The sequence below is a fragment of the Hylobates moloch genome, unplaced genomic scaffold (assembly GCF_009828535.3).
Source record: "Hylobates moloch isolate HMO894 unplaced genomic scaffold, HMol_V3 SCAFFOLD_4, whole genome shotgun sequence".
In the NCBI taxonomy this organism is placed as follows: domain Eukaryota; kingdom Metazoa; phylum Chordata; class Mammalia; order Primates; family Hylobatidae; genus Hylobates; species Hylobates moloch.
This window is the reverse complement of record NW_026652279.1, coordinates 53164295-53188259: the sequence shown is the minus strand read 5'-3', so window position 1 is coordinate 53188259 and position 23965 is coordinate 53164295. Positions and strand designations below refer to the sequence as shown.

The window sequence follows — 23965 nt, the reverse complement described above, 5'->3', positions numbered from 1 at the left end:
CTGGTGGGATTGCCATTGATTTTGTGGAAACACTAGACTGAGATACATGGGACTGCCAGTGATGTGCCTCCCTTCTAAGAGCACAAAATAATTTAGTAATTCTTGTACTACTCAATGTAATAAATAATGGGATGCCATGCTAAGGAAAACTTTTAGAAATAAGTGCATTAACCCTTAACACACAGTCTTCAATACAACATACACGAAGGCTGAAGTGCTTCAAGTTATTTATATGTCAATCTGACTCTTAATTTTGATGGGTCATCCGATAAGACACAGAATCTTTGTTCAAATTTGTTTTAAAGAAAAAGATAAATACAATTTTCTTTAAGCAGAGAATCTACCATAAAACAAGAAACATTAAAAAGAAATAAACTTCTTACCAATGTCTTTATGTGTGTTTGAACAGAAAGATTGTGCCGACAAAGATTTGCCAATAATCCTAGACAAGGCATTTTTAACTCATCTTCAGAAGATTGACTGTTGTTTTACATTGGTGTTTTGTTTAAAGAAAAAATAGTAAAAGAAAAAAAGCATTAACATCATTCTAAGTCAAAATGATATAGTTAAGTGTATACATTTCAATTCCTTTTTACACGCAAAAAAAAACCAAAAAAACTAATTGACATAAGAAGCCAGAGAAGCTCTGAATAGTATTGATCATTTATCTCTTGTTTTAAAACCAAATTACCCTATTCAATTCCATCATGAAAACATGGAAATAACTGTCAGCGTGGACCATGTGCTGTTTCATCAGTATATTTTCCTACAAGAATAACTACATAATTTTCAGTTTCAGTATTTTTTTTTCTGGCCAAATCAATTCAGTCCATAAATTTTTCTTATGAAAATTAAAGCTGCTTTACAATTTTTTTTTCCTTTTTACATTTTTTTCACCAATGAATGAGGTCACATACTTTTACAACTTTTAATCATTAAAATCATCTGGGCAGAACAAATAAGAATCGGAGTCTCACTCAGTTTATATAGTTAGAAAATGTTATCTAAGAAAAATTGATCTACCACATGGTTGTAATTTAAAAATAAACAAATAGACTATTTGGTTTTATGTTTGATTGCATACTCACATGTGATCTATCAGGAACATAATTAATTCATCTATATTGGCACCAGAATAGAAAATTTTGACATTATATGTTAACTTCTGTAGAAGTTGAATGCACTGAGAATAAGAAAATAGTTATAAATATAAAGATACAAAAACATTGCCTGCTTAAAATAATGGACTATCGAGCACATTCTGAGCATGTCCTTTTCCATTTCCTAAAACAATTTTTTTAAAAAACACATGTAAAGTAATGTAAGAACCTTAGGGCTCTTCTCTCAATTCACACATTTCTATGTATTCTGTCTCAGAGCATGGTTATCAACCTTGTTCACTTAGTCATCTTAAACCTGAATGCAGGTTGAAACACACATGTAGTCCATCAGTTAGAAGATACCCTTCTTCACATTTTATCATCTCTAAAACTGCATGTCAATTTAATTTGTGATGTTTTTCTTTCTTACAATTGATGACATTTTAGAGTCAATGAAATATGAAGATCTTTGAATCTATATTAGACTCTACCCACAGCTTTAATTTTTGTAGAACGTTTCCTCCACAGATTGAGACTAGATGCCAACTCACATTACAATTTTAATATAAATAGCTTATGTCTCAAAACACAGACATCTGTGTTTATAAGTCAAAGCAGTTATAATGTAGATTTGTTTTTCTTCAATAATGGTGATAGAAATGGATAAGCTCCTCTTCTCTAGAAACATTTAAATTGTAGTAAGTGTGCAACCAGCTTTTAATGAGATGAACTGTGCCTAATCATGTAGTATTTATTATATAGCATGTACACACTGTAAGTCAGCAGTTTATGACAGAAACTATCAATTTTGATCTGACAATAAGGAAAGGGGAATATACTGTGTGGGTGTGTATACCTGCAAAAACACTGAATCAGTGTGGCTGCTCCGACAAACCACTCCCGCCAGCACACTATTCAGATTGTATGTATTCTGAAGACAATCTCTGGTTTCAACGTCTACAGCTGTAAGTTAAAATAAAATAGCACAAAATATATCATTTTCTTACAAGGTTTTCGCAGATAATTCATACAGAATTTATTTCATATGAATTTACCATTAAAAAAGGTATGATATGGCTATTTTCTTATTTTCTTTATGATAATCCTCCAATTCAGAAATTCAAATGATTTCTCTATGCAAAATAAACTAGTATCAAAGAAAAAACTTGTTTACACATTTGTAGCAAGCTTTTTCTTTGATACTAATTTATTTTAGTATCAAATTAAAATCATTTACTTTGAATATTAAAAGATTATCACTTTATGGTATATTTACACAATGGAATACTATTTGGCCATATAAAAGAATGCATGCCATTTGCAGCAACACGGATGAAACTGAAGGCCATTAGGTTAAGTGAAATAAGCCAGACACAGAAAGAAAAATATTGCATGTATTCATTCACGTGTAGGAGCTAAAAAAGTTGATCTCATATAAGTGGAGAATGACAGTTACCAGAAGCTGGGAAGCATATGGGTGAGGGCATGGTGGTGGGAGGTGTGAGGGGGAGCCGTTAGCGGGGGAGATGAAGACAGATTGATTAATGGATATAAACACACAATCAGATGGAATAAGTTCTAATGTTTGATAGTAGAGTAAGGTTACTATAGTTAACAATATATTGTATATTTCAAAATAGGACTTGAAATGTTCTAAATACATAGAAATGATAAATCCTCATTTGTGATGGATATCCTAAATACCCTGAATTGATCATCACATACTTTATGCAGGTAACAAAATATCATATGTACCCCATAAGTTTGTATAAATATTATGTATCTGTGAAAAAATTAATTTAAAAAGATTATCATTTCAATTTTTCTGTAAACCTCAAATGCTTCTAAAGTATAAATGTTGGAAGTGACTGGCATATTCATTCAAACTCTTAGTGGATGTTAGAAGTGGAAGAATCTTTTTGGAAAGAAATTTAGTAATGGTTATCAAATTTTAGAATGATCTAGAAATTCTAATGGAATTTATCTAATAGAAACACACTAATATTTGAGCAAAATTACATAGAATGTTCACTGCACTATTGATTCCAATAGCAAAAACTTAAAGTTGAGTGTCCACTATTAGGGGAATAGTTGAATAAATTACAATAACCTGTAATTATCACACTAGGCAGCTATTAAAGATACTGATAGGGAAAGAAACATCTGGTGCTCCACAACACCATTTGTGCTGAAAACAACCAATTAAAGATCCAAAAGTATGGTTTTGTTACAGCATAGAAAAATATCTGCAAAGAAACATATCAAACCATTAAATGAGATTATATCCTCAAAGCTGAAAAGGTGAGGGCTGGTGGTAATGGGTACAAGCTCATCCCATTTTACTCTATGTTTGGGCTGTCTAATTTGGTAGCCACTAGCCTTCATGTGGCTATTTAAATTTAGATTAATTGAAATTAAAGATTCAGTTCCTTAGTCCATTACCCACACTTCAAATGCTTAATAGCTCCATGTGGCTAGTGGCTGCTATATTGGATAACACAGTTTTAAAACCATTCTGTCACTGAAGAAAGTTTTATTGGACAATGCTGCCCTGTGTTAATACTTCTGGATCACTAGAAGTTTTTAAACTATGCATACATTATTATTATAATCACACAAAGAAATATCCCCACTGCCCTGCCCCAAATTGGAGTAAAGTGACCACTAAATGAACATTTAAAAACTAAAGATATGGGGGGAAAGATAGAAAAAACAACATCAGTACTTTTACACTTTAGTTCTAAATTCAGTGTAATCTGTTACAAAAGGATGATTCTTTGATCAGTAGCTATGACTTTCTCAGTGTCAAAAGATTCACAATGCACATTAGACTGAGAAGTCTTTGAAGGTGAATCATTCTTTAAGAGATTCTATAAATAAGCCTGCACTTTAAAAGATTGTTCATACATCTTCCAAAAACTAAAAAGGAGAAATTAAATGCATTACCTAGTTGAGACAGCAAACCGATAATACTTAAGATCAGTGAAGCACTTATGTTGGGGTCTTCAAGTAGCTCTACAAGGCAACTCAAGCATTCACTTGTTAATATCTGATTTGATGTAAATAGTCGTGTGAGTTTCTGTCCAGAAATTACCTATAAAATAGTAATCAAAATATGTTGGTTAAGCGATGGCAATTTTCATCTCTTCTCCATTTCAAATAAAAAACTCAGTTCCTTCAAAGTGCCACTGCTACCTTCCCAATTTAAAAAATTCACACATGCTGTGAAAAATTCACCCCTGCCTAGATTACCCATCAATTACCTAATCCCTCCCTCCCTAGCTAAAGTAATCATTTGGATCTCAGTTTAAAATAATTTCCACCAGGAAGCTTTTCTTAGCTTCTTATACCATCTCGGTTAGGTCTGCCTATTATACTATCCTATAGTACATTATATTTCTATTTCTTAAGTTAGCAAACTTTTGAGTTCCTAGCAATATTTCTCCTTCACACTACATTGAACATGCAATGAAGGCATCGCCAACAAATCTGCACTCTAGTACCAATATATTTACTATGCAAATAAATTCTAGTACATTCTACTTACTTTGAGGGAGGAGAATGAAAAATGAAGCCCAGAGGGTAGCTATGGGATTATTCCTTCTGCTTCTTCCCAAAGACAAGAGGTGAGCTCAGAAGTTAAGGGATTACAAAGAAGGAAGTGAAAAGTGAATCTTTTTTTAAGTAGCCAGGCAAGGCACTGAAAAATTTTATTTCTGATTATTCCATTTTTTTTTTTTTTACTTTCTTGTAATCTATAAGCCACATATACGCATGCACAGACACACATACACACACACACACACAGAGTGAGAGAGAGAAGAGAGGAGGTAAAGCTGGAACTAAAGGCCAAAAGCAGTTGTCACAAAGTATGAATTTTCAACATACTTTATAGATGTATTTATTACAAAGCATATCTTTTCTACAAAGATGGAAACACCATTAGTTACCTTAGAATAAGACTAACTCTGTCCTGAATACTTATTTTAATAAGATCAAGCCTAAGCAGGCTTTTTTAGCATCCCTGTAATCTTTCCTTTCTGTATCCTTCCTTTATTCTCTCACCCACATCAGTTTTTCTTCTAAAGCTTTGCTGATAAGCGTTCCACATTATCTGTTCCCAAGGAGTGTTTTAACATTACTAAAGTAAAAGTCTATAAGAGAAAAAATAAGTCCAAATATGAGAGTGCAGACACTCATATTTGTGTCAGAATATCATAACAGATATTCTGGGGTAGGAAATACTGTGGGCATTACCCTGTTGCTTATTTATAAATCTAGCTCTCCAGAATAAGACATCTTCTGTTTTAAAAATGATTCTCTACAGGATTGGTCCTGTATCTCAATAACATAAATTGTCTAACATGTAATAATTTTATGTACTAGGTAAAATAAAAATTGCTTTACAAGTTTTTCCCTTTACTTATACTGAATGTCTTAATACAAAGATAATTTATTTTAATAATAACTAATACTTATATAGCACTTACTATGGTCTAGGCATCGATCTAGGCACTTTACATATGTGAACTCTTTTCATCTTCATAATAACTCTATAAGGTAGGTACCACTATTTTGTTTTGCAGATGAGTAAACTGAGGCACACACTGATAGTAAAGAAGCACAACTGGAATTCATATCTAGGCAGCTTGGTTCCTGAATTCATGCTTTTAATCACTGCACAAAATTAGTGCTATGAAACACCATCATTAAAAATCAGATTAGCTCAGCTTGGCAGTCATCAAACATTCAAAGCCTACACTCTGCATGGGGCTATAAAAGTGTGGGAGAAGTACAGAAGAATGAATAATCTCCTTTCACATGATACCTATCTCTCTTTGCATACTCAGATCTTGCTCTTCGTGAAGTCTGCACAAAGACATTCACCATTAAAAATATAAATACTGTCAACCAAAATGGTTAAAATTAAGAAATATGAAAACATCAAGGGTTGGTGTAGATGAGTGATGGCAAATTTCACATATTGCTAGTGGGAAGGTAAAACGGCATATTTCAGAAAATTGTTTGGCAGTTTCAACTAAAACGGAACATATGCCTACCCAATGCTCTAACAATTCTACTCCGAAGTATATAAATGTGTGCATATATCCGCAAAAAACGTATGTCTACAACAGCTTTATTCTTAATTCCACCCAGAAATGTAAACAACCCAAATGCCTATCAACAGGAAAGTGTATGTAAAATGTGGTACACTTATACAATAGAATTCTACACAGCAATAATAAAAAAAAATGAAGTAGTGGTACATGTGCAACATGAATTTCACAGATTATATTGAGCAGAAAAGGCCAGACACAAGAGTACATATTGTATGAGTTTACTTATCCGAACCTTATGTGAAGGGGCAATGGAGAAACCCTATGGGGCTACAAATGTTCTGTATCATGATACAGGTGGTAGCTACTCTACCTATATGTTAGCTACCAATATGGTAGCTACGGTACCTATATATTAAAAACTATCAAACTCTTCACTTAAGATTAATGCACTTTATGCTCTGTATGTTATCTCTTAATTACAAAAAGTCCTTTGTAGTAGTAACCAGAAGCCAGTGCTCTTCATACCTTTGCAACAATGGTAGAAGAGTTTTCTGTAAACCCCTTGAAAGTTTAGGAATACAGTAAAGGCCTCATCCCATATTTTGTTTAAGTCTCTCTCTTTTTTTTTTTTTTTTTTTTTTCTTTGAGACGGAGTCTCACTCTGTCACCCATGTTGGAGTGCAGTGGTGCGATCTCAACTCACGTAACCTCAGCCTCCAGAGTTCAAGCGATTCTCCAGCCTCAGCCTCCCGAGTAGCTGGGACAACAGAGAGACGCCACGCCCAGGTAATTTTTGTATTTTTAGTAGAGACGGGGTTTCGCCATGTTGGTCAGGCTGGTCTCAAACTCCCGACCTCAGGTGATCCGCTGGCCTCGGCCTCCCAAAGTGCTGGAATTACAGGTGTAAGCCACTGTGCCTGGCCTTAAATCTCTTTCAATGCACAACCTACCTGTTTATTCAAAGAAAGGTAATGCTTCAGAATAGCATACAAAATGCTTAACTCCCAATTTTTAAATTAAACTGACGGCCCTGCTTATTCTGTGGCTTCTGGAGCCTATGCTAATTCAGAAGCAAAGCCTTAAGCATTTAACAGCTAACACCTTGATTATTAGGTTTGCAGGCACTTCTTAAAGTAAAGAATGAAAAAGAGAAAACAAATGTACTTAGGAGATGGGCACCTGAAGTAGGGAAAAGAGCACCAGTGAAGCTCAAGAAAAGACAGACACATTTAATACAACAGCAGCTTCACTAACAGCTGCTGTTGGTCTACTACTGGAAATCATTTTTTTCCTGTAATATTTTACAAATTTTTGGCACATTAGTCTTTTATCATAGGGTTAATATAACAAATACAATATATTTTTAAATTATGTTCAATTCTACCTTAACAGAGGAAAGCTGTGACACAGAGTTAAAATAAGCCTTAATTGAGCTTTAAAAAAATTAAACTGAGGTCAATGTTAGTTTGAATTCCGTAAATGCAAAACAAATGACAGCAGAAGATTAAGATCCTAAAACAAACGGAATCGTCTGGACACATATCACTAGAATAGAAAAAAAGGCAATTCAGCATTCTAAGATTAAAAAACTGAGCAGGCCGGGCGCGGTGGCTCACGCTTGTAATCCCAGCACTTTGGGAGGCCGAGGCGGGCCGAGACCAGGTGAAAGCCGTCTCTACCAAAATACAAAAAATTAGCCGGGGTGGTGGGGGGCCTGGTGTCCCAGTATCGAGAGGTGAGGCAGAGAATGGGTGAACCGGAGGCGAGTTGCAGTGAGCCGAGTCGGCCATGTTCCGCCGGGACAGACAAATCCGTCTCAAAAAAAAAACTGTGAGCAATGTATTTTGGTAAAGAAAAAGGATTACGCTTACTAGGAAGGGGAAGTGCTTCTTAAGGTTGAAATAATGTTTTTCAAGTTTGAGTTCAACCCGAGTTCAAATAAGAGCAGTAAGCAACAAATTCAATTATAGATTACCGAAGGGCAAAACCAAGTTTTAATCATGATATCCCGTCACTGAGAATAGTTGTGTATTGAGGGCTTGGTTTCGTAGAAAAACCAAAACTAGAAGCAAAGGAAAAGGTAAAATTCCGAGCTTTTTCCGTTACCTACTCGAAACACAGCCTAAACTTCCCAACCTTTTGCCCCACTCCCGCTTTTCCTGGAGCCTTCAGTGAGCGCTCTTGCCTCTCGCTGCGGCCAGCGGAACCCCGACACTCACTCGCCTTTACCAGCACGAAAAGACAACAGAGGGATCGAAGGACTGTCCTTTCTTTCCCAGGTTGGGGCCGCCACTCCTCGGCCTCACTGTGAAATAAGAATTACTAAGGGGAGCCCCATCTGTCCTCCACCCAGAGCCTCTCACCTCCAAGTGCCGCAAAAGCTGAGTGGTGTTCGCCTCTGACTTCACGACTTTGTACTGACTGACAGTCAGGAGCAAGGACTTCAAACAGGCAGTGGGGTCCATCGCACCGGCCGTGGCCCGGCTTAGGGACCACCACCGCCCAGCCTGCGCCGGCCTTTAGCTTTCGCCGCGCTTTTTTTGATTTTTTCGGCCCCACCCCCTCGCTCCCAGAAGCTTCCGGATCCGGTCGGTCCCCGGAAGTCCCTAGGCACCCTGGGGGACCGTTCTCGGTGACGGCCGGGGTGGGCCAGGGGTCGAGGTGTTTCGTGGGTCCGGGAGGGGGGTTGGGAGCTGCCCCTGCTAACACACCCTCGTCTGAGAGGCCGCGAGGTTTCGGCTTGAGATCCCGTGAAGGCGAGAAATCTCGCGATTTCTCGGGAGAGGAATCGGTTAGGCGAAGGGGGAGTCCTGGTTCAGCTGTGCGCTGTGATTTCGTGCGCTTCTTCGTCCTTCATGTTGGATGGCCGGTTTTTCGTTTGTGCGTCATCCTCTACCTGAGAAATGGTCGCTTGCCCCTAGTCTAGACACGGTGAGGAGCTCTGAGGAGAAGAATCTTTGGGCCTTAGATTTTGAGGCGGCCTGGGAGGGTCCTCGTTTTTAAATCTCTCCTACACCCGCCCCTTCTGCCCGGGGATGGTAGTTTCGCAGAGTCAACCTATTGGCATTATGTGGCAAATTAGTCATGCCCTGACCATAGTATTTGTCACATTTATTCGAGAAGACTACCTCCTGCTGACCCTGGGCCAGGTATTGCTCCGGAGGGTGTTCTCGTTAGCGTCAGTTTTTGTAAGTGAAGGTGTCTGTTTCTCTCTGGCATGATTGATTGTTTATAATTCTCGATGTCTACGAAAATGGCACTATTGGCGTTTTTTTTTTTGTCGGAGTTAACTTAATATTATTGCATGTGTATATAATGAAGCGAGTCAGTTACTGGTTTTGGAGCTTTTTGCTTAGTATTTCCTAACGCCGAATAAAGCTTTAAAAACCAGGATGTAGAAATTGTAAGAGTAGGATACATTTCCACTTAATTAAATCGTTTATCAGAAATCATGTTTTTTCACTTCAAAAAACATTTTTTGAATTACTAGATTTTTGAAGACAGGTTTGGTGTTTTAGTTTTGTTTTTTATAAAAGTTTAAAACTAAATCTGAAAGATAAAAATGATTTAACCAGTTGGGACAGTCATGTAAAAATCTTTGGGTAGCTTATGTGTTCATTTATGCTTTCATTCATTCCGTAAACAATTATAGAGCGTGTAACATGGGTTAGAAACTGCCAGTCAGGGAACAGAGATGAAGATAGTATCCCCTGCTATGAGGGAGCTGTCTAGTAAGGGAAACATATAAAATAGTTCTTTTGAAATTCACCACATAAGTGAGAGGCACCATGCAGTAACATGCAGCAATGGTAAAGAGTAGAGAGCCAGGTTAGCTCCACCTTTGAGGATGTGACTCTAGGCAAGTTCTCACTGCTGCAGAATCTTCATTAGGTAAAATCTGGCTAAGAGAAATACCTGGTTCATAGGACTGTTCATTCAATAGGTAATTCATTGAGAATCTGCAATGTGCTAAGCACTTTTCTACACACAATAGACTCAGTGAAAAAAACAAAAATACTACGGGCATGCAACTTACATTCTGGTGGGGAACCAAATAATAAACACAATAAATAAGGAAAATGATATAAAGACAAAAATAGACGTTATTACTCTAGAATAGTGTTGGTAATTGATAAGGGAAATGGGGAGGTCAGGATAGACCTCATTAAGAAAGCAACATTTGGGGAAATGCTTCAAGGAGTTGAGAAAGGGAGCCGTATTCTGTGGGAAAAGGTTTTTAGATAGAGGAAATGGCAAAGAAAGACCCTAAAGTGGGTTACTGTATGCCAGAAACAACAAGGATGCCATGTGGCTAGTGTAGAAAGAACGAGGAGGAGAGGAGTAGAGATGAGGTACTGTACGGTCTTGGAGATGGTTAAAAAATGAATTAATTTAAAGTGTCAGCTGTCATCTGGCATAATTAAGTTTTCAGTGTTACAGTCAGTGCCTCATTGGCAAATGAAATGATCAGAGTTTGATAGTGTTGGACTTTTCATCTGTAATGGTGTGTCAGCATCGTCCCCATTCAGAACCCCAGGGTAACGCGCAAAGCTGCGTGCTATCAGTGCCATCTTTGTTGGATTTTGACTTAAGCAGTCATACAAATTTTGTATTCTCTTCTGTAATTAATATCAAATGTCTTTCTCAAAAAATCTTCACCAAAATTGATGTTGTAAGTTTAGTAAGATGTATCGTTTCTAGCTGTGATAAGTCTTGACATTTTTAATCAGAGATACTTGCATATCCTAATTTGAGAAACACCGATCCATACTTTTAGGCCTCAAAAAGGGAAGAAAAGGAGCAGGAGGCCAGGAGCAGTGGCTCACGCCTTTAATTTCCAGTTTTTTTGGGAGACTAAGGCAGGAGGACCTTGAACCCAGGAGTTGGAGCCAGCCTAGGCAACATAGTGAAATGCCATCTCTACAAAAAATGAAAAAATTAGCCGGGCATGGGTGTGCTCACTTGTAGTCCTAGCTACTCTGGAGGCTGAGTTGGGGTGATCGCTTGAGGCTGCAGTGAGTGTGATTGTGCCACTGCACTGTAGCCTGGGTGGCAGAGTGAGACTCTGTCAAAAAAAAAAAAAAGAGATGAGTCTGGGTCCCAATGACCAAAGGCCTTATTAGCCTTAAACTTGGACTCCATCCTGAAGTCCGTGGCAATCTCTGGTTTTAAACTGGCACCTGGTCTAGTCAGGTTTGTTTTTAGATTGATTACTCTGGCAGCTGAATGAACTATGGTTTTGGGGAGGATAAGACTGGAAAGAGGGACACTAATTTTCTGGAGCCTTCTGAAGGACAACCAGGATAATCGAGGTGGAGATAGAAAAGAGGTGACAAATTTGAGAAGTATATATGAAGTAAAATAGGTAGGATTTGGTGACTGATAGTGGATGTGAGGCGTGAAGAGAGGGATGAGTCTAGCAGATAATAAGTTTTTAGGTTGGATGAATGGGAAGATACAGATACCGCTGAGTTAGTTAATAGAAAGTATTAAGGGTATGCCAGGTGTGGTGGCTCATGCCTTTTATCCCAGCACTTTGGGAGGCTGAGGCAGGAGGATCTCTTGAGGCCAGGAGTTCAAGACCAGCTTGGGCAATATGGTGAAACCCCATCTCTACTAAAAATACAGAAAATTAGCTGGGTGTGGGTGGTGCATGCCTGTAGTCCCAGCTACTCAGGAGGCTGTCGTGGGAGGAACACCTGAACCTGGGAAGTCAAGGCTGCAGTAAGCCGTGTTTGCCCCACTGCACTCCAACCTGGGCAATGTGGGCAACAGGAGGAAGACCCTGTCTCAAAAAAAAAAAAAAAAAAAAGTATTCAGGGTATATTTTATGTTCAGTGAGATTTTATATAATTTGTCATACTGTCTTGTTCCATTCTTATTATGTTTATTTCTCATTACGTTTATTCTAATAGAGATTGGTTTACTTAGACTTTCTACCTATATATCATCTGCAAATAATTACCTCACCTCTTCCAGTATTTGTTGTCTTACATTATTGCATTAGTGTAAGCTCCAAAATATGGAAAATCATGTTAACTTTGAACAGCTTTGTTACATTACTTAATTTAATGAGAATGAACAGTGTTTTAACACTTAGTATAATTTGTGCTATTGGCTTTTGATACTTATCATGTTTAAGAGATTGGCTTTTATATCTGTTTCATTCTTAAAAATGTCTGCCAAAAATTACCCAGTTTTCACATTTATCTATTTTATTTTTCACTTTAAAATTATAACACAGTGGATTATGTTGCCTTTTTGTTCTTGGGATAATAATAGTTTACACTTATTGAGCATTTGCCATGTGCCAAGCACTGTCCTAAGGACTTTCTACTTACCTATCTAATCTTTATAACAACCCCATGCTGTAGGAACTATTATGATCTCCATTCTAAAGATGAAAAAACTAAGACAGAGGAAGGGGAAGTAATTTTCCCAAGGTCATGTAGACAGTAGTAACAATCCTGTGTTTTTCTATGCTTCAGGTTTTGACTTGCTGGTATTTTATTCAGGATTTTATTATATACCTGTTCATAAGTGAGCATTTTCAGTAATATTTTTCTTTATTCTCACATCAAATTTGAATTATATGTTACCATTGAAAAAGAAATTGGAAGTGTTTCATCTTTTTTATGCTATGGGATAATAAGAATCATAGAAATTATCTGATCCTTGTAGGCTGTACACAGCTGTCCTGTAAAATCATTAAGCTTGATAGTTTATTTAGTGGTAGATGGTAGAAATTTAGCAAATATTTGAATTTCTTTCTTTCTTTTTTTTTTTGGATATGGTTTCACTCTGTTGCCCAGGCTGGAGTGCAGTGGCATGATCACGGCTCATTGCAACCTTGACCTTCCTGGGCTTATCTTCCCACCTCATCCTCCCTGGGACCACAGGCATGCCCCACGATGCCTGGCTAATTTTTCTATTTTTTGTAGATATGGGGTTTCACCATGTTGCCCACGCTGGTCTCAAACTCCTGGTCTCAAGTGATCTGCTCGCCTCAGCTTCCTAAAGTCCTGGGATTATAGGCATGAGCTACCATGCCTGACCTTGAATTTCTAGTATAGTTATGGATCTGATAATTTATTCTGCCTTTCCTTAATTTTAGATATAGAGTTTTTTAGCATAATAATTGTTTCTCTATATTAAAAATTTACCGATAAAACGTTGCATTCAGTATTCCAGTACATCTCTTAATCTCATGGTAGTTCTAAATTTCCATTTTCATTCTATGTTATCTATATTTTTTCTTAGTTGGGCTTTCCATTGGTTTGTCCATTTTATTCAGCTTTTCAAGAACCAACTTTCATTTTATTAATTCTCATTTTTCTTTGATTTCAGGATCACTACTCTTGTTTTTATTAATTTCATCCGTATACATTCATCTTTTATTTACTTTGTTGTTTTTCTAGGTTTTTAAAAGTTGAAGTCTTAGTACATCTAGGTTATTTAAAGTTGAAGTCTTAGGACATCTCTCTCTCTCTCTCTCCCCCCCCAACCCCTCTCCCTCTCTCTCTCTCTCTCTCTATATATATATAACTTTTAAGTTTGGGGTACATGTGCAGGTTTGTTACATAGGTAAACTTGTGTCATGGGAGTTTGTTGTACAGATGACTTCATCACCCAGGTTTTAAGCCTAGTACCCGTTAGTTATTTTTCCTAATCCTCTTCCTCCTCCCACCTTCTGCCCTCCGATAGTGCCCAATGTGTGTTGTTCCCCTGTATGTGTCTATGTGTTCTTATCATTTAGCTCCCATTTATGATTAAGAATATGCAGTATTTGGTTTTCTTGCATTAATTTGCTAAGGATAATGGCCTTCAGATCCATGCATGTTCCTGAAAAGGACATGATCTCGTTCTTTTTTATGGCTGCATTCCTTAGTATATTTTTAAATAAAAATCATTTTTTTATGCCATGTATTTTATATTTTGGTTTTGTTTTGTGTTTTTTTCTTCACAGCAGAAAGTAAAGGCTAATAGACCAAAAACTTTTAAAAAGACAATAGCTAAAGTAAACATCTCCATTTCACTTAAAAAATGTATAATAATTTTAACCAGTCAGGTAAATACATTTTTAAATGCTAATAGTCATTTATTCATCAAATGTTCATTGAATGCCAGTTCTTTTTCAAAGAGATTAGATTTTGTTGGTGAAATAGACAAACCAGAATAAGTACTATTAAGGGAAATCGAATACTGTAGAAACACATGGTATTTTTTAGGGTAAAATATTAAGTATCCACTTCCTTCATTCTTCAAAGATTGGCATAAAATTTCTCTTCGTGATTTTGTTGTTGTTGTTGTTTTGTAGGAGAGAGAGCATCTCATTTGGTTGCGCAGACTGGAGTGCAGTGGCATGATTAATAGCTTATTGCAGCCTCCAGCAATCCTCCCACTTTAGCCTATGGGTAGCTGGGACTACAAGCATGCACCACCACACCTGCCTAATTTTTAAATTTTTTTTAGAGACAGGGTCTTGCTATGTTGCCTAGGCTGGACTCAGTCTGCTGGCCTCAAGCAATCCTGCCTCAGCCTTCCAAAGTGCTGGGATTACAGACATCAGCCACCACACCCACCTATAAATTTTTATTACTGTCTGTACTTTAGATTTTGCATAGATATTTTCCATAATTTATAGTTTCAGAAACACACCTGATGGAAGTAAATAACACTTGCTCGGCATCTTGTAACTCAAATTTAGGGCTGTCTAGCTCCTTTATTTCTTCTGGAAAAATCTAGAAAGAACATATTGTCTTCTATCCTGAATATATAATCTCTAGTAACCAGGGTTTAAGTAATAGTAAATGAATTAGACTGAATGAAGACTTGAATTATAGTTTTGACAGAACTGCAGAGTTTGCAGAATACTAAGTTTTGTAATATGGGAATTATACCAGGGGTGTGAACACAGGGCTAATTGTTCATTCATTCATCTCCTGTATATTTAATGAACACTTGATGCTAGGTCCATTTCTAGGTTCTGGGGATACAGCAATGAATCAAATAGACAAAAATTTCTGCCCAAGTTGTTTTCTTATAATGGGGGAGATAGACAATAAGGCATATAAGTAAAATTACATGAATGATAGCAGTAAGTGTTAGGGAGTGAGAAAAGGGAGGAGGAATAGGAAGTATCAAAGTCAGGATAAGGTGTTACAATTTTAGATAGGATGGAGTGCTAATTGATGTATGCCAAATAACAAATCACCTCAAAACATAGTGGTTGAGACCGTGAGCGTTTATTTCTTGCCCACAGATTTGCGGTTGACTGCAGTTTGTCTGCTCCAGGTCTGATTTGACTAGTTGGCTCTGCTTCAGCCTTTTCGTGGAGAGGGGCAGATACCTGGATTTCTATTTAGGTTATGTTGTGATGTTAGACATCCAGGAGAGATTGAGTAGGCTATCAAATTATTGGTAGTTAAAGGAGCGGTCAGGGTTGGAGATAGAAATTGAAAGCCTTGAAACTAAATGATAAAGGACTAAGTATGGATAGAAAAGACATTTTAGGACTGAACTCCCAGATAGTTAAGTATTTAGTGGTTGGAGAAGTGTGGAGGAACTGGCAAAGGAGACAGAAGTTAACTGCAAGAAGACACAGGTTCTGTCTTGACCCCATGGTTGTCTACAGGTACCAGTTTTACTTCAGGCATATGAGCTGCCTCTTGACTTCTAAAGGAGAATTTTAGGTTGGCCAAGAAGGCTGTTACAATCTACACACGGGCTCCCTCTTTACAGCTGCCTTCAGAGGCCTTGAGGTGTGCAGAAGGGTGGGTGAGTTCATTTTTTAAAGCAATATTGAGTGCTTAACGTGTGCCACGTGCTATTCTAGGCACCAAGGAATGAAAACAAAGTTTTCCTAACTTCATGGGGCTTACATTCTAGTGGGGACATGAAGCCAAATCTAAAACTGAGAGATTATTCAGTAGACATAAACGGCTGGTAGAACAAAAGTTTCATTGGCCCAGTTTCCAAAGCCTGAAGTCAGAAATCCTGCAGTAGAAAATTGGCAGAGGTCTAGGCGTGGGGTCATTTAGATAACCATGTGCCCTATATAGCTAAAATAATTCAAATACTAATAATCTGATTCTACCCCTTATGCAGAGTCAGGAAACTAAGTGTATGATTAGTGTCAACTCCTATTTTTCAGAAATGTTACCTTTGTCACAAAGCCAGAAAATCTAAAACAAATTAATTCTCCTTTTACAATTATTTTTCCTGTTTTCTTTCACAAGTATCAAGTATTACAGTTCAGCTAAACTCTAAATGATTTGCCCAACCATAAAGTTAACTTTCACTTTTCAAACAGTTTCTGCTTTTTCTTTTTATACATTTCACAGCATTCAACTTTAGGTTAAGAGTTCAAGGTTTGAATATTTTGGATATATATTCCCCCATTGTCATATCTTATACCACATCTCAAATCTAATCACATCTATCCCAGAATAAGAATGTTGCCTTACCTTTTTTTTTTTAACACAAGTACTATCCATTGTTTCTGAATCCAGTGTTAAGTATAAGTAAAGATGAGTATAAGTAAAGATGAAAGTGATACACTTTTAAGTTAAGGAACAGTAATCCTGGTAACTACTATTTCTTGAAGACCTATCTTCAAGATAGGTGCAGAGCATGGGTCTTTGCTTATCTCACTTTTAAATTTCTGGTCTTTCAGAAAATAAATACTATCAGGCTTATGAAATGAGTGGATATCTATTTCTTGAATTAAAATGTGAAGCTGTTTTCGAAGACAGTAGTGTCCAAAGTACAGTATGCACGCCTCAGGGGATATGTGAAACTGTCTATTGAACAAATATTAAAACGTTTTTTACTTGCTTTTATCTTATTCTTTTTTATGTTATAATAATTATGCCTGCATATAATTTATAAGTGAATTGATATTCTTATATTTTCAGCATATTCTCAGATCTTTTACTGTTTTAGGGCTATGTGATCAAAAAAGTTTGGAGATTTCATTTTTAAAAATCTTTAACTTTGAGAGATCATTTAGCCAGGTGTGAACTATTGTCCATTTCATTGCTTATTTCACTACCATGTATAGTATCTGAATTGTTTTGTTGAATAGAAAAACTCTTAGTAAAAACTAGTGTGACTAGTGACTATGAAATATTAGGCTGGCATGATTAATAACTTTTATAGTATTACTAAGAATGTATAAATAGTTTCATTTCTGAGTATGCGTATGTGCATATTATCTAGTCCAGCTCATAATTATACATTAAACTTATATAAAATTAAATATGGCACTAGAAGTAATAGGACATGGAAGAAAATAGAATTGCAGTTGGTAAAATTTGGGCATGAATATCTGCTCTTACTGATTTATTAGCTATGAGAACTCTATAAGCCTCAGTTTCTTAATTTTTAAAACTTACTTCAATAATGTTTATCTTCCATAGTTGTGTAAAGATCAGATGTTTATTCAAGGTGCATAGCTTAGAGCGTGGCACATAGGAGCTGATGAAAATTAAGCCTATTTTCAATGCAACCCAAGGTAATACACTCAGTTAATATTATATGAAAAGAAACTCTTCATAACCAAAAGCTCGCTCTGCCTTCTTACCTACACACTTCTTACAAATGTATGCCTTTCTGAGATAACAATGAGCTGCCAATTTTCTTACATGGGGTGGAGCAAGCTGGAGGTGGATAGGGCAAGCTTTCATTGGTGGTGGTAGAGGCAAGTACATGACAGAAGTATTCCCATTCCCTAGTTGATTACCATCTCTGCGTGTGTTATGTCTCAGGATTCTCCCTTCTTTTCTCATTATTATCTAACAACTATAATGACAACATAATATTTTTAAATTGCTGAAAATATTCCACCTTTGGAGTATGTGCTTAGGGGTAGCATATGCTTCTTCCAGTGGTTTCTAGCTACGTTTCTGAAGAGTGTGGTTTTAGCAGTGCTATCTGTAAATATTTGAAACTGATGGCTTGTTTAGTAGCTGGATAGTTTTTCAGGTAAATCCTAACCTGTGCATATTCATTGTAGGCACATTCCAACTATTCAAAACAAATTAATATGTATACTATAGGTTTACCTGTGTAAGTCCAAAAGTAACTAGTTGAATAGATCTGAATGGAATTTAAAACATGCTTAAGACAAGATGTTAATTTTGCTTTAGGAAAGGATGTTTCCTATGTTGGCAGATTGTAACAAGGGGTGGTGAGTATACATTATAAGGCTCTTATTTCCTGGTTTAAGCAGATATATTGCTAACAGTGATCTTTGCAAAGTGGCAAGAGCTAATATAAACAGTGATCTTTTGGGATAGAAAATATCTTCCAGTTTCTGATAACTTTTGCAAAGATTTTTCCACCATCATCCATCAGTTCTGGAGTTTGACTAAGCAAACTGTATATTCTTTGGGGGCAAATAATATTTTAGCTACTGGTGTCTAGGTGTATTTATTTTGTAGCTTTACCAGGAAGTTAAACAAATTCAAAAATGGAGAAATTAACAGTAAATTATAAAACCAAGTAAACAGTATATTTTGTTCATACTAATTATTGCTAATACAAAATAATGGTGTAACTTGTTAACTTGTTATTCTTTGAGTCTAACCTAATGGCCTCAGCCATTTTTGTCTACACAGAGCTCACTAACATACGAGAAGTAAAGATTTTCATAGTGCTGTAACCACAGAACAACTGCACAGTGGACCGAATGTTTGTGTCCCCCCTCATTCAGTGTTGAAATCCTAACCCCCAATGTGATAGTATTAGGAGGTTGGGCCTTTGGAAGATAAATTAGGTCATGAAGGTAGAGCCTTCATGAGTGGGATTGTAAAAGGCCAGAGAGCCCTCTCACCCTCTTTCTGCCATGTGAGGATACAACCAGAAGTTAGAAGTCTGCAGCCCAGAAGAGCACCCTTATCAGAACCAACTTTGCTGACACATTGATCTCAGACTTCTAGCCTCCAGAACTGTGATAAATAAATTTCTGTTGTTTCTATAGTACTTTACTGTAGCAGCCCCAATGACTAAGACAGTCATTTCAAAAGCCACAAAGAATGGCTGGTTATTGCTGCTAATCTAGCAGATGTACTCAGATCAACAATAGTTAAAATTCTGATTCCAAGGAACTCCTATCACAAAATGTCCTGCCATGTTCTTTGAAAGTGTTTTCTTCAGTGTTTTTAAGGGTTGAAGTGACCATAGCATCTTACGTCTCAACTTTGAGGAGTTTTTTAGAATTCTTTTGGTAAAATTTAGCAGAAATGATAACTAGCAGTGTCAGAGTCTGCTTGTTAACAGACCCATGATCTTCTGGTGTAGATTTAATTCAATGTTGAGTTAGAAAATTCAGCTTTTCAAAATAGCTATCAAAATTTTAATCAAGTTGCGTGTTCAAGGTGGTGGTATTGCAGCATTGTTTGTAATAGCAATTTTTTTTTAAAGTCAAAACCTAGAGACAGCTGAAGTTTTTAATCAATGGTCTGGTAAAATGATACATGCATACATTGGCATATCATGCAGTTTAAAGACTAAAGTAGATGTATATGTGCTGGTGTGAAAAGTGCAAGGTGCTGAACAGTGTGCACACATTATGTTGTCTTTTGTGTCATGTGTGATGTATTTGAAAAATAATTTTTTTATCCCATTTCTTAAATCTCATTAACATTCCTTTCCATACAATAGCATTTCTCCTTCACAGTAGGGAATTAGAAGAAAACTTAATTAATTTTGCTGCAAACATAAACAGTTAAATGATGATGATTATGATTATGAAAATGGTGATGATAGGAACACTTATATAGTGCTTACTATGTGCCAGGTACTATTCTGTCTTTTAAGCATTTAATCTTTACAACCCTATGAAGGAGGTACTGTCATCCCTATGTTTTAGATAAGGAATACCCTTACAGTAGTTTAAGAGCACTGTAATCACTCTGTAAGGGTATGCTTTGACACACACACACTGCTTTGACACACACTAGCTAGCTGTGTGATTTTATGTGAAATTAATAAACATTCTCTGTGCTTCAGCTTTCTTATCTAAGGAAGAAACTCAAATAATTTTGACATTAATGGAAATCTAGATACTTTATGTCATTTTGCTTTCTTGTAGATATAAGTTTGTTTGTGTCTGTACATGTTGTATAATATCAGGATGGTCTTATTTTTCTTCCCCAGAACAATCTCTAGGTCCACTTAATTAAGCTTCTTAATCTTAACTCATTCATTTAGCTAAATGTTTCTCAATGGAGAGTAATTTTGTGCCCCAAGGGATATTTGGCAATATCTAGAGATATCGTTGATTGCCACAATGGGGCTGAGGTGTGTGGATGTGTGGGTGTGGGTGTGTGTTGGTGGGGAGCTGCCTCTGGCATCTGGTGGACAGAGGCTAGGGATGCTGTGAAACATCTTAAAAATGCATAGGACAACTTCCCGTTACAGGGTTATCCAGGCTGGAATGTTAGTATTTCCAAAATTGAGAGACCCTGATTTACTGCACATAGGAAAAGTTCTTAAAAAACTGAATTCCTTTCCTGAAAAAGACAAAATATATTACTTTGTTTTAAGCTAGTAGCATGGAGAAAAGTATGAGCTTTATTTTTATTGTTTTCCACACTGATACTCCCTTTTTCCTCCTGGCATTGTATAATCTGTAAGTGCTAGAGTTGACAAGGGAGGGAAATTCACAGGACATCCACCCACACTTTGAAATGTAAACTTGTTGGCATATTAGAGTCTCTATCTTGGCCAGGTATTTTTGAAATCAACCCAGTAGTGCCATAGATAGTTGTTTTTGGATAAACGTAGAGATTGACCCTGCTGGTGTTAAAGCTTGAAACTTGTATTTATTTGAGTTTCTTCCTCAGGAAACGACCTTCAGGCCTCTCAAAAAAAGTGTCCAAGAACTGAAAATTACCAGATCACTTCACCACATGCCTCCTTGCCCCTCCCTAGTTATTGTTTTTTTGCACATTATTACATTTCTTCCCTGCTATATAAACCCCTAGTTTTAGTCAGTCAGGGAGATAGATTTGAGATTGAGCTTCATCTCCCCAGCTGTAGCACCCAGTTAAAGCCTTCTTCCTAGGCAAAACTTGTTTCAGTGATTAGCTTTCCGGGCGGCCAGCAGGACCTAGACTGAACCCTTGGTATTTTGGTAACATTTCAGTCAAGATGAACATTTGAGTGGGTTTTTATAAAAATGTGCCTATATACAGTTTAGGAAGGTGACAGTAACACAAGTTAAATGTTTAAGTGGATTATTAAAAAATTATGCATAAGAGCTGTGCCTGCTTTGATGTGAATAAACAGCTTTAAAAATGGAAACAAAATACCTTTACAACTAAAAAAAAATTGTTAAAATTTCAGTAAGTAAGAGGGAAAGTAGGAAATGAGTGTTCAGGTAGAAGGAACAGTAAGAAAGGCATGTTACTGTTTATTAAGATATGGATGGTATTACCTTATTTTTCAACCAGTAAAACATAGCCTACAGATAAGATCATCTTGGTTAGCGGATAAAGGTGTGCTGTAAATTGACATTGAACTTTAGCTTGCCCTCAAATCAACCAACAAGGACCTAAATAGATTCCTGGAGAAGAGCAGTCTCTTAATCCCAGGAAGTCAGAGTAAATTTAGTTTACTGCCGACAGGGAAAGTCTATTGAAATGAATATGCTAGGGGAAACTAGATTTACCTTTTTTTTTTTTCCTTCATGTTAACCCTTTCTTAAAAGGTTTCTTCCAGCCTCTTCTAGAATGGTAAAAACCTTTGGATTATTTTAGCAGCTCAGTGGTGACATTTCAGGCTGGCTACTTCCTTTTGGTTGCTAGGCACTTCGCCTTTCTCGCAACAGAGGCTGTAAAGTGCTACTGCTGTTGCTATTGCCGGTAGTGTTTGCCACACGTACCTGTTTAGCTCCAGGGAAATGATGAGATTGATGATTCTTTCTCCTGGAAAACCTTTCATCACAGAGATTCATCTCAGGTTGTATTTTGAGCAAGCTGAAAAAGCCCTAGCCTTTCTTAACTCTGTTAATTTGGGATCCAAGTATCTTTTTGATTTGTTGATTAATTTTCCACCCACTTCTTTTTCAAGCTGAACACTGAACAGCTTAGCAGAGGGCTTCTGTCCTCTCTTACCTCGTCACCAGAGGATTTTCCTCCCTTCTTTTCATCCTTGCTGTGATCTATGCAAACAGCTACTGGCCAAAGAAGAGCTTAGCAGAGCGGGAGGTCTCCAAGTCTGAGCTTTGATAAATTCTGGAAATGAGGGGATTGTTGTCTGGAAAAGGTGTACATTTGTATTCTCTAGCTATGAAATAATGCCTTAACTGTTGTTACTTTTTATTAAAATAACAGGAAGAATTATAGAAACCATAAAAGTAGTTTGATCACAGTTCTAAAATCCTCACAGTTATGTCTTTTTCTCTACAGCTTTATTAAAGAGATGAAGCAGATCTGATCTAGTATGAACGACAAGGTTTATTCAACCTCTCTGCTTCGTTATTAGCTGTAGTTTGTATCTTTCATCAGTATTTGAACAGAGAATGCAAATTAAAATATGACTTTGCTTACTGAATTTTTGAAATAAGAGTAAAACTATAACAGTTATCTAGGAAAACTATTCATTCTATGTAGGCAAGATGTAATACAGCAACGAAGTGTTTTTGTTGGGGATGAGCAAGAAATTAAAAGATATTAGAAGAAAGCTCTTTTAAATGAAATTTAGAAGGAAATCTCTCTCTCTGTGTATATATGTGTAATTTTGTGTTTTAAGATAGCAGCAACAAATTGTCGCAGAATTATTCTTGTCTCTTAATACTTTCTGTGTTACTTAAGAGTTGGTGTGAGTCAGATGTACAATATTGGTATGTGGTATCATAATTAGGAATACTTGTTTTACAGATGATTTCCACAGGACTTCTTTTAGCCCTTATACCAGGGCTGAGTTGCCCCCTCCCTTGTTCTAAGCTTACTGAAAAGATACACAGACCTCAGGGTTTATTAGATGGGTTCAGGTTCTGCATTTACTTCTTCCTGTCTGTGGTAAATTGCTTTTTTTGGTGGGGGAGGGGCAGGATATCATTAAAACAATGTTTCTCTGAGTAAACACAATCTGAATTCTTAATAAGTGACTTAACAGTTGATCTTGTGGAATATATTTTATTGATTTGGGAATTACCCTATGCTGAATTACCTGTTAGTAATGGGCCTAGCTAGAAAGGCTGTACCAATCTAATTTATGGAATTGTATTAAATATGCTGTTACAGAAATGGCTACCCAATTACTGAGATAAATAAGCAGTTCAGAGACAACAAATGAGAAACTTCATCCAGTCTTGTGCTTGGCAGCAAGGCAGCCTACGTCCATTTTATTTATGCAGTTGCTGCCACTTTCTTTTCTATTTCTTCTATTTCTTCTTTTGTCCCAGAGCATATAACAATCGTTTTACATATGATTTAACACTTTCTGGGCTTAGGGTAGGATCAGAAAAGGAAACCAGCCTAGCACAAAGCACTGGAGTCTAGAGGCTTGAACTTTCAGTAAGAAGATTAAATGGGACCTGTTTTAGAAGAGTTGTTCTTGCAAAAAAATAGCTATGTAAATAAATATATATACTTATGATACTCTAGTCTCTTTGTTTTCATTTGTGTTGCCTCAGTGTTATTTTTCTTTCAGGAAATATCCACAACATCCGTTGATATTTGAACCAGAGATTGTGCAAGTGTTCTTTACATCCTGTGTCTCCTACTTTATGGAGATGTAGAATCATGATTTTGGGAAAAAGTAGCTACATGTTATTTGTAGACTAAAAGAAAACAA

The 23965-nt window shown here is 36.6% G+C and overlaps 2 protein-coding genes across 7 annotated transcripts in view; one reads left to right on the top strand and one right to left on the bottom strand.

The window, feature by feature from the left end:
* CIP2A (cellular inhibitor of PP2A) overlaps positions 1–8836 on the bottom strand; it is a 38232-nt gene extending 29396 nt beyond the window's left edge. For 2 of the 3 annotated variants that reach the window (XM_032150226.2, XM_032150227.2), the window contains exons 1-5: positions 8524–8836; positions 4047–4194; positions 1957–2063; positions 1089–1183; positions 384–480 (exon numbers count right to left, since the gene is read on the bottom strand). In XM_032150226.2, the coding sequence (XP_032006117.1) occupies positions 384–480; positions 1089–1183; positions 1957–2063; positions 4047–4194; positions 8524–8625 (549 nt within the window). In that variant the 5' untranslated portion in view covers positions 8626–8836. Of the gene's footprint in view, positions 1–383; positions 481–1088; positions 1184–1956; positions 2064–4046; positions 4195–8523 lie in introns of those variants that run through there. The other variant, XM_032150229.2, reaches the window with a different exon arrangement.
* Positions 8837–8934: 98 nt separating this feature from the next.
* Positions 8935–23965, top strand: part of DZIP3 (DAZ interacting zinc finger protein 3) — a 125030-nt gene continuing 109999 nt past the window's right edge. For 2 of the 4 annotated variants that reach the window (XM_032150217.2, XM_032150218.2), the window contains exon 1: positions 8937–9091. The gene's annotated coding sequence lies outside the window, so the exon portion shown is untranslated. Of the gene's footprint in view, positions 9092–23965 lie in introns of all 4 variants that reach the window. The other 2 variants (XM_058437539.1, XM_058437538.1) reach the window with 2 other exon arrangements.